The 11,693-nt window shown below is 37.8% G+C and overlaps 1 protein-coding gene across 8 annotated transcripts in view; it reads left to right on the forward strand.

Moving 5' to 3' along the window:
- The window catches only part of AK9 (adenylate kinase 9), a 127,653-nt gene that overhangs the window by 43,394 nt on the left and 72,566 nt on the right, over window positions 1-11,693 (forward strand). For 7 of the 8 annotated variants that reach the window (XM_077902807.1, XM_077902809.1, XM_077902806.1 and 4 more), the window contains one exon: window positions 2,791-2,939. In XM_077902807.1, coding sequence (XP_077758933.1) covers window positions 2,791-2,939 — 149 coding nt within the window. Of the gene's footprint in view, window positions 1-793; window positions 1,078-2,790; window positions 2,940-11,693 lie in introns of those variants that run through there. The other variant, XM_077902813.1, reaches the window with a different exon arrangement.

Consider the following 11,693-nt stretch of genomic DNA (forward strand, 5'->3'; position numbering starts at 1 on the left):
AATGACGTGTTTACATTGTCTGCATGCTGACATTGGTGGAATCACAAGTTTAATTAGTATGAAGATATAGACAGAGCCAAATTGCTTTGCATAAAAGTTATTCCAAAAAAAAAAAGTTATTCCAAATTATGTTCCCCTCAGTAATATACAAAATATGTATTACTGTTTCCTTGGCATATTTTCTTTTAAAATATAATTCAATTTTTATTTGACTATTTCTGAAATTTAATATTTTAATATTTATTAACCACATGTTTCTTCTTTTCTGAGGTGACCATTTTTGTCTTTGGCTCATTTTCTAAGTTTCTATATCAGTTATATGGTTTCTATAAAACTTTCTGTATCAGTCACTTATTTTTCATTTTTTTTTCCACATTGGGTCATTTGTCTTTTAAATCACTTTGCTATTTTTGAAGTAGCGGGATTTTTCATAGTTTTATGGTCAAATCATTACTTTCACTTTATTGATTTCTTCCATTTCCTTTCAGATTTTACAAAGTCATCTTCTCAGCCAGAGATTTAATATATACTTATATTCTTTTTTTTTCTATGGGTCCAACCTTTTGGTATTGTTTTTAAATGCTTCTGTAAATCACTGTGTTATATAATGTAGAGCTGATTTTTTGTTTGGTTGGTTCCTCTTAATTGAGACAGATGTGTGCTTGGCTGGTGTTTATTTTAAGCCTAGTAGGAATTGAACTGGGTACTGTCAGAAACTTATGTATGGCTCTCCTCCTCCAATACACACACACACACACACACACACACACACACTCTCTCTCTCTCTTCACAGGAGGACCCGAGATATTAAAATTTTGGCCAAGTAACATCTGCCAGCCTCATCCCAGCTGCTGCCGAGTTCCTAGCACCAAAACAGAAAGAAAGCCCCTTCCCCGTACTGCCTGTTTTCTCTGTAGGGGAGGCAGTTCAAGGTAGAGGCATGCCCTGGTAAAAAGACAGTCTCCCTGCAAGCCTTTACCTCTTGAAGCCAGGAGATGGTTAGTTACATCAGGAGCAGCAAATTTGATATATTTTTTTTTTCCAATTTAGATCCACTGACATTATATGAAACTAAAATTTCTCTTGGATTTGTTATAGGTTAAGTCATTATTTTCACTGCGGATATTATGTGCCTTCTATTTACCTATTTAATTACTGTGATTGTAATTTCAATTTAAAAAAATTTGGGAACACGAGTCCTGGTTCCCTGGACCCATACATACCACACTCTTCTTTGGCAATCGCCTACAATGTAATACTGGTTTTTAGGTGTTAGCAATGTTTTATTCACAGATGAGAAAGAAACCAGTGAACCATCTACATTTAAAGGAAGTTTTCAAGGCTCTGGTCAAGATCTTAAGTTGGAATCCAAAAAGGGAAAATTAATGTTTGGGTAATTTGATTCTCTTAGATTTTGGATCTGAAAATCACAAATAATTCCTTCAGAATTTTGAAGGAGAAATATGTGATTTTAAAAAAATTATTAATACTCTATGTTAAAGGCTACTCTATTGTAAACAGACATGCAAGAACACACACACAAAAAGATAATGTGATATATTGTTTTGGTGAAAAAGAATATTGTGAAGACAAGGGCTGGCCATCCCCAGCATGTGGCTACCAGAATAAGTTACAAAATGGCTGGTGGTACTCAGCTGTTATATCAATATGCTTAGTAGGAAGAGGGAGAAGGCAAGGGACAAAAACTAGCGCTCCACCCAGCTGAGTTATTCCTCTTTAAAGAGATAACAGGAAGACTCACCAGGGAAAAAAATAAATCTGCTTGCATGTTATCTATGGGCCACCTAAATTATAAGGGAAGTTGGAAGATGTAGTGTTTTTAGCTGGGCACGTTGCTGACCCCAACAAAATCAGGATTCTGTTACTAAGAAAGAGAAGAATGGATATTGAGTGAACAACTAGCAGCTTCTAGAACATTTGGTATCTTTGCCTGGTTATTTCTGCCTCATCATACCACCTTCTCAAGGCTACAGGAAGGAAGATTGTGGGTTTTTGACTCTTCCACTCTGGCTCTCAAGGAACCGCTGGTTCTGTACATCCCCAACAACAAACCTCCCACTTCACAGCAGAGGGCAGTAAGCAGTTGCTCTTGGAAGGCCCTTTGGAGATTTCTGGGCTAGGATAGATTGGGCTCTATCAGAAGACCCTGGTGATGGAGCACTGGGGCAGCAGGTCAGGAAGCACAGCTGGAAAGGCAGAGGTCGAGGAGTCAGGTGCAGCTGCCAATCTTCTGTCTTATTAGAGGAGTAGATGAGTACCACATCATGATGTAGCCTATGGGCCAACTCAGCTGTGTAAGGAGTTAGCACACAGTGAGGGCAAGAAGGAAGTACAACACTTGAAAAATCAGCCTGTGGCACCCTTTCTTCCACCCCTGCCTACTTGCCTACCCCTTATCCTCTCACAGTTTCACATGGTCCCATGCTTATAATTGGAAGCATTCATCTTGTTTTCTGATTCATCCCCTAGATGCTCACGTTTTAGCTTGACCCTGGAATCCTTTGGTCCCTATCTCTTCTACCTGGCTTCCTGGGTATTGACTCCTGCTGGACATGACTTCTTACCTCATTCACTTTCATTCTGATACACTGGCTTTAAGCCACTGCTCTGATGTTTTATGTTTCCTGACTTAACGTTTCCTCCCTAGTCTATCTCCCCCTTCTTAGAGCATGTACCGTGGTAACACAAAACTAGTACTTTCTTGGATCAAGTATTAGCAATCATGTTCTATTGCCAATAGCACTGTCCACTAAAATTATTTTACATTAGACCTATTAGAAGACTCAATAGAAGAGGTAACTGCAGAGCATCCAGAGGTGGTTTCTATACTAGAGGAGACTATAAAAATGACGAAGGATATGAACTTTGAACAGCCGTATGAAAAACATGCTGAAATCCTAGAGGAAATCATCAAAGAGGTAAGAAATCCAGATCCGAATGCTTATGCCCTTTGGTAATTTTTTAATATATCAACAATTATGCAATATCATTTCATAGCTTTGAAATTAATTCTTCATTAACTTTTCTTTAATGGGGTTCAGTTGGTTAAAATATCGTGCCGGTGAAGCCAATACCAAAGTTAGGTATTTCATCTATGAGCTAATTAGTTGGAAACAGACAAATTTCACTCCATAGCTGATTTATTTCACCCGACCACCTTGAACATGTATTCATAAGGGAAATGAATGGACACACAAGTGATTGTTCAATCTAAGGGTAAAATAAAGCCTCAGGTGGTATGTTATACCGCTGGCAAATCAGAAGGTTTATCTTTGGCCTATAAGAAACAATATATCCATATGGATCTATTTTGTACAGAGACCTTGAGTAAGCTTCCAGGGCAAAAGTCAAAGACAACAAATCTGTTTTGGACTCTCAACAATCTTCTTTGGTGGGCTCCTGGAGCCCCAGACTGTACCCAAGGTGAGTTGCTGTCTCCCTCCAAGCTCTCCATAGAGAGCTTTCAACTTCGCAACTTCTTCTGTATCTCCTCAAGTTGTTCTGACACCAGTTGGTTACTTCAGGAAAATTCTGAGGACCTACTATTGCCCTGTAATGTGCTAACTACTAGGGATATGAGGATGAATTAAACACAGCTCTTTAAGGAGCTATCAGTCAGGTGGGAAGGCTGAGGCATAATCCAATCTTCGAGTTATCATGTACTATGTGGTAAGTACATATGTACAGGGTGTAGGAATCCCACCTGCAACCAGGGCTGTCATCTCCGCATGGAAAGTGAGACAAAGTATCCCGGAGGAGAGACACACAGGTAAGGGACATCTTTAGCACTGTGGAAGTCCCATCTTTGCCCTTCGCTGAAAATTTCCTTCATTCTCCTCAGAGGTTATTCTAGAAGATACACATCTACAAGGAATACTAAAAAGACCTCTGATATAGGAATGTATATAGTGTCACTAGATGATAAACTGCCACTCTGGGATGGTGGAGGAGTTTAAACCACGTGAGATTTTAACATCAAATCTCTTATCAGATTGTCTTTCTCAAGAGAACAGAGACCTGTGTAGGAGATTGATTTGTCATCAATTTTGATGGTCTCTGTGAGTAGTAAGACTATTTTTAGAAAGTAGTTGGATTGAACCTAAAACTGCTCTAAAACAAGAAAAATAAGGTTCTTAAAAAAAAAAGTAGCCAGATAAAGAAATGTGCTCCTTTATGTCATTTGCTCATTTTTAAATAGTTTATTTTTGTCTTCATTTATAGTCATGTGTTCTGAATATGAGTCCTTTGTTAGAAGTGTTGCAACTATCTTTACAAATATCTTCTATTCTGAATACTAGGAGTTAATTTTAATGAAGTCCAATTTATTAACTTTTTCTTTCATAGGTAGTGCTTCTTATGTCCTATTTCAGAAGTCTTTGGCTGTTCAAGATCAGGAAGATATATTTTCTCCTAGGTTCTCTTCTGTAAATTTTGCATTGCCTTTCATATTTAGATCTGATGTCCACTTTGGATTAATTTTTATGCATACAAAAAAATACCCAAATAGCCAATAAGCATATTAAAATGTACTCAACATCATTCATAAAAAAAAAATCATTCATTATCAGAAAAATACAAATTAAAACCATAACATGAGGAAGGGGATGAAGAAGTGCAAACTTCAAGTTATGAAAGAAGTCAAGGGGATGAAAAGTACAGCATAGGGAATGTAGTCAATAATATTGTAATAACTCTGTATGGTGACAGATGGTGACTACATTTATCATGGTGAGCATTTTCTAATGTATTTAATTGCAGAATCACTATGTTGTACACCTTAAATTAATATAATATTGTATATCAATCATACTTCAATGACAAATAATAATAATACATACTTTTACACGGATTTTTTAAAAAAAACTCACATCATGAGGATTAAGGTTCATTTTTTTTAATATGGATATCCAGTTGTGTTCCAGCACCATTTATTGAAAAGACGAACCTTTCCCCACTATCATAAATCAAGTGGCCACGTCTGTGTGATCTATTTCTGGACACTGCATTCTGTTCCATGGACCTATTTGTCTACCTGCATTCCACTACCACACATATTAACTCCTGTAAGTTTATAATAAATTTTGAAATCTGGGGCAGCCCTGGTGGCTCAGCGGTTAAGCGCCACCTCCTGCTTCTCCCTCTGCCTGTGTCTCTGCCTCTATCTCTCTCTGTGTGTCTCTCGTGAATGAATGAATAAAACCCTTAAAAAATTTTTTTTGAAATCTGGAAGAGAGAATCCTTCAACAGCTTGTTTCTCCTGTCACTGCATCCTTCTCTGTCATAAGCTGTTTTGTTCTGCTTGCTTTTTCAAGAGTATCTTGGCTATTATGGGTCCTTTTCACTTCCACATAAATTTCAGAATTATCAAATTGCAGACACATGCAAACATACACACACACACACACACACACACACACCCCTATTGAAGTTGTGATTGGGTGCATTGTAATTGTAAATAAATTTGATGAAAACTACTATCTTCACAATATTGGGTCTTCTAACCCATGAGCATAGAAAAGCCTTACTTTTATCTTGGTCTTTAATTTCTCCCCACATTGTTTTATAGTTTTCAGTATAGAGGTCTTCAATATCTCTCAGCAGGTTTATTTGTAGGTATTCGATGTATTTTAGATAATGCTGTGGTCCTATTTTGTTTTCAAATTGTTGTTTCTGTAATCATATTTTAGCCTCTTTTTCTGTTGTACTTCCCACTACATTTCATTTTCTGATCTGAAGCTCATAGCCCATATACAGAACAGATATAAGTGATGGTCTTGGGCCTAATATATGATCACGTCCAGGAAAAGAGAATAGGTTTTATTTCATTTGCAAACTGAACAGTTAGGCATGGCTCCTGGAGTGATGGGTTAAGGAAGACTCTGAAACATATCTGTATCTCAGCTCCTTTTAGAATCTTTTAGAATTGTAGCTTATCAATATTTTGAAGCCTTAAAAATACAGAAATAATGATAGGTATCATTTCTACCAAAGAGATAGAAGAGTCACTCCCTTGCGATGGAGAAGGCACAGAAATTTTTTTTCTATACAAAATTGCTTGCACTTTTACCTGGTTTCTGCCTTGACCTGCTACAGACACACAATAGAAGCAGAGAGTGGGGGACACTGGGAACTTCTCTCTGCTCCTATTACTCTACACAAGTGCATTGACTGAAGCTGTTACATAGACTTATGCCAAAGGTATTTGCCCAGTACCTCACAGAAAAAATGTTAAGGGAACAACATCAAGGGAAGTGAGGCTGTTGTGTCAAACCTGCCAGTGAATGTTTTCTAGCCCATGAGCTATCCAGCTGCACATCATAACTGCAGCCTGTTTATCTAGTCACTGCATCCTTCCCTGTGTGATACATCATTTTTGCTCTGCTTCCCTCATCACATGATTTTTTTCTCTGAAACATCTCCATTTCTGCCCTTATATCTGTGTTCTTCACATGGTCATGATATTTTACTGTGCCTCCCATGTCTCTCTGTGTCATGTACTTCCTCTGATTCTCCCAATCTCTTCTCTCAATCACTCTCTCTCAGGTATATTTCTTCAGAGTGGTAAATATTTGTATATACAAGTGATAAACATATGTATGTATGTATATGTACATATCTACACATACTCACAAGTGGTAAAATTAAAAATAAACAGGGAATAGCATAGAATACAGGAATCCAGAGTTAGCATATCTAACTGCAGGAGGAAATTTTTTATTAAGTTAAAATCACAAAGGGATAGAAGGATAAACAGTGCATGAAAATGTTATACCATTTTTCTAAATATTACTTTCTCTCACTCAACCCTCCCCTGAGGATGTCCAAAGGGAATGCCACTTTATTTTCAGCTAGTCAAACATCTGAGAGCCCACTTCCATGGCTCCCGTGATGGCTAGGCCAGATATAGACTATGCACCAAGGCCTCCCTGGGGCCCCCTCCCTACCACTTGCCCCACAAGGCTGAGTCCCACCACCGCTCTGTTGGACCATACACTCTGGAATTCTTTAAGATCGGAAATCCTAAGGAAGGTTCCCCCTTTTCTCCACAATAATCTCAACTGGGGAATCTCCTTCAACAGATTCCTACACCTAAGCTGTTTTGCTGATACACCCAAAACCTATATTGTCAGTCCTCACCTCTGGAAATGTTCCTCCCCTCGGCATTGAAATGTCCAGGCCTGAGTGCCTCCCTTCAGAACCTCTTCCCTTGAGGCAGTGGATGTGCCCATAATGTTTCACCTTCTCCCTTCTCTCAGAGTGATAAAATCAGAATGAAAATCTGCATTTGGACCTGCACAAACACAGTGGAAAAGTCTTAAAGCAAATTCTTAATAGAGAGGCTACTTAATAATAATTCTCTCTATAAAAACACCATGAAAATCATAATCTTAGGACAAAGGTCAAAAAGTATTTATAATAAATATAACATTAATTCATTAATATAAAGATTTCTTACAAATCAAGGAAAATGGAATACCATATATAAAAGCAGGCAGGGATGTCTGGGTGGCTCAGTTGGTTGAGCATCTGCCTTTGGCTCAGGGTGTGATCCTGGGGTCCTGGGATCAAGTCCCACATCGAGCTTCCCATAAGAAGCCTGCTTCTCCTCTGCCTATGTCTCTGCCTCTTTCTCTCTGTGTGTCTCTCATGAATAAATAAAAAAAATATTTTTTTAAAAAAAGCAGGCAAAAGATACAGATTGTTTCATCAAAGAAGAAATGCATGTGGTTAATTGGAAATTTTAATGTTCAAATTTTGAAAAAAATATGAAACTTAAAACAGTGGGATACAAGTTCTTGTCAAATTGCCAAAGATTTTCAAAAATGTATAAAAATCCATACTAGTGAGGTTATAATGAGATGGTCAATAAAAAGAGTGAAAATTGATACAGATGTTTTGGAAGCAATGTGGCAATGTGTGTGAAAGGTCTTTAAAATGCTCATTCCCTTATACCTTTTGACATAAAAACACATAATCTAGGAATCTAACCTAATATAATATTTGGGCATAGATTTGTATATACAGATATTCATCACAGTGTTATATTAAAATTTAAAATTATGTAGATATTTAGAGAACAATTAAACAAATTAAGATCTATTCATTTGATAAAATACTATGAAGGCATTAATTTAAAAAAACTTAGATGGAGAAATTATAAATTATATCTCTTTTTTTAAAAACATATTTTATTTATTTATTCATGAGAGACAGAGAGAGAGAGAGAGAGAGGCAGAGGGAGAAGCAGACTCCGTGCAGAAAGCGCAATGTGGGACTTGATCCCGGGACTCCAGGATCACACCCTAAGCCAAAGGCCGGTGCCAAACCGCTGAGCCACTCAGGGATTCCCTATAAATTATATCTCAGTATTGCTTTCATTTTAATATCTTTGATTGAAACTGGACAGTAAAATTTTCATTAACCATCTATATTTCTTTTATTCAGCTTGAGTTGTATATGCCATATAACATTATATTAGTTTAAGGTATGCAACATAATGATATATGTAGATATTGTGAAATGTTTACCACAATAATTTTAGTTAACACCATCACTTCACATACTAGTTTTGTGTGTGTGATCAAAATTTATAAGATCTATTCTCTTAGCTACTTTCGAATATACAATATAGTATTGTCAACTATAGTCAAACCATGCTGAATATTATACCCCCGGGACCTATTTACCTTATAATTATAAATTTATACCTTTTGACGACCTTCACCTATTCTCCCCACTCTCACCCCTACCTCTGGCAACCACCAATCTGTTCTCTGTTTCTATGAGTTCAGTTATTTTTAGATTCTACATATAAGTGAGATTATACTAGTATTTGTCTTTCTTTGTCTGACTTATTTCATTTATATTTCTTTTTTAATAGTTTTCTCTTGTTTCCCCTAATTCTCTATGTTAAGCACTTCAAGGTGTTTAAAATTCTTATTTTAAAGGACTCTTCATTCAGGGATCCCTGGGTGGCACAGCGGTTTAGCGCCTGCCTTTGGCCCAGGGCGCGATCCTGGAGACCCGGGATCGAATCCCATGTCAGGCTCCCGGTGCATGGAGCCTGCTTCTCCCTCTGCCTATGTCTCTGCCTCTCTCTCTCTCTCTCTCTCTCTGTGACTATCATAAATAAATAAAAATTAAAAAAATAAAGGACTCTTCATTCAGATGGAAAGTAGGTAGGTAGGTAGGTAATCTTAAATTCTGCAGAAGCTGGTTATACCCATCCTCGTGACATCTCTTCCCCTCTGATTTCTAATATCCTATGATTACCTAATGACACACAAACTTGAACCCCTCAGAGTTGGTGTACTGCCAGAGGGGGGCTGGGGGCAGAGTTTAGCAGAACTCCTTAAGCACCTTCAAGGTTTACTTTCACCTGATTCCTTCCTACTGCTTTTAGAAACCATGTCAGTACCTTCTCAGCTCTCGCACTGAGGGATAAAAAGCAAGAGGGAAGTGAAGAGTGTTGTCATTAAAACCAGCAAGCTGAACTGGACCCCTGCTACTCAAAGAGTGGTCCATGGACCACTGTCACTTGGGAAATGTTTGAAATGCACACTCTTGGGCCCTACCCAAGACCTCCTAAATCAGGATCTGTAATACTGAATAACAGATAGCAAAATGTATTGTTATATTTATTTAATAAGGGCTTTTGCTTCTCGTTCTTAATTTTTAAAACTTAGCTTTATTTCTTTAAAATTAAGTGTTTCTTTAAAATTAAATGACTTTTTTTTCTTTTGAGTCAGAAGAATTCATTGTTGATGTTCTGCTTAGAAGATCTGTCTTTTGCTGAGAGTGCCATGTTGAAGTCTCCTACTACTATTGTATTATTTTCTAAGTATCTCTTTACTTTGTTTTTTTTCATTTTTTATTTTTATTATTTATTTTTTTTAAATAATAAATTTATTTTTTATTGGTGTTCAATTTGCCAACATACAGAATAACACCCAGTGCTCATCCCGTCAAGTGCCCCCTTCAGTGCCTGTCACCCATTCACCCCCACCCCCCGCCCTCCTCCCCTTCCACCACCCCTAGTTTGTTTCCCAGAGTTAGGAGTCTTCATGTTCTGTCTCCCTTTCTGATATTTCCTACCCATTTCTTCTCCCTTCCCTTCTATTCCCTTTCACTATTATTTATATTCCCCAAATGAATGAGAACATACAATGTTTGTCCTTCTCCGATTGACTTACTTCACTCAGCATAATACCCTCCAGTTCCATCCACGTTGAAGCAAATGGTGGGTATTTGTCGTTTCTAATGGCTGAGTAATATTCCATTGTATACATAGACACAGCTTCTCTATCCATTCATCTTTCGATGGACACTGAGGCTCCTTCCACAGTGTGGCTATTGTGGACATTGCTGCTAGAAACATCAGGGTGCAGGTGTCCCGGCGTTTCATTGCATATGTATCTTTGGGGTAAATCCCCAACAGTGCAACTGCTGGGTCTTAGGGCAGGTCTATTTTTAACTCTTTGAGGAAACTCCACACAGTTTTCCAGAGTGGCTGCACCATTTCACATTCCCACCAACAGTGTAAGAGGGTTCCCTTTTCTCCACATCCCCTCAAACATTTGTGGTTTCCTGCCTTGTTAATTTTCCCCATTCTCACTGGTGTGAGGTGGTATCTCATTGTGGTTTTGATTTGTATTTCCCTGATGGCAAGTGACTCTTTACTTTGGTTATTAATTGATGGATATACTTGGAAGCTCCTGCATTAGGAGCATAAATATTCATAATTGTTAGGTCTTCCTGTTGGATAGATCCTGTATGATATAGTGTCCCTCTTCATCTCTTATTAGAGTCTTTGGTATAAACTCTAATTTATCTGCTAGGAGGATTGCTACTCCAGCTTTCTTTTGAGGATCAGTTGAATGGTAATGGGATCATGTAGCCCATTCACATTCAGAGTAACTATTGAAAGATATGAATTTAGTGTCATCGTATTACCTATACAGTCCCTGTTTTTGTGGATTGTTTCTTTGGGCTCCCTCTTTCTTTTCAGGGTCCTCCTTAATATTTCTTGCAGAGCCGGTTGGTTAGGTGGTCACATATTCTTTCAGTTTCTGTCTATCTTGGAAGCTCTTTATCTCTCCTTCTATTCTGAATGACAGCCTTGCTGGATAAACTATTCCTGGCAAATGTTTTTCTCATTTAGTACCCTGTATATATTGTGCCAGCCCTTTCTGGCCTGCCAGGTGTCTGTGGAGAGATCTACTGTTAATCTGATATTTCTCCTCATATAAGTTAAGAATCTCTTGTCTCGAGCTGCTTTAAAAATTTTCTCTTTATCCTTGGAATTTGCAAGTTTCATTATTAAATGTTGAGGTGTTGAGTGGTTTTTATTGGGAGGGTCCTCTCTATCTCTTGGATCTGAATGCCTATTTCTCTCTCCAGATTAGGGAAGTCTCAGTTATGATTTGTTCAAATATATTTTGTGGTCCTCCTTCTCTCTCTTTCTCCCAGTCTCTTCTGGAATCCTAATTAGACATACATTCTTCCTTCTCAAGGTATCATTTATTTCCCCAAGCCTTTCCTCGTAGGTTCTTAATTGTTTTTCTCTTTTTTTCCTCAGCTTACTTCCTTTCCATCAACTTGTCTTCTATGTCACTCACTCTCTCTTCCACCTCACTAACTCTAGCAGTTAAAGTATCCAGTTTGGACTGCAT

This window comes from Canis aureus, chromosome 7 (genome assembly GCF_053574225.1).
Source record: "Canis aureus isolate CA01 chromosome 7, VMU_Caureus_v.1.0, whole genome shotgun sequence".
NCBI classification, from domain to species: Eukaryota; Metazoa; Chordata; class Mammalia; order Carnivora; family Canidae; genus Canis; species Canis aureus.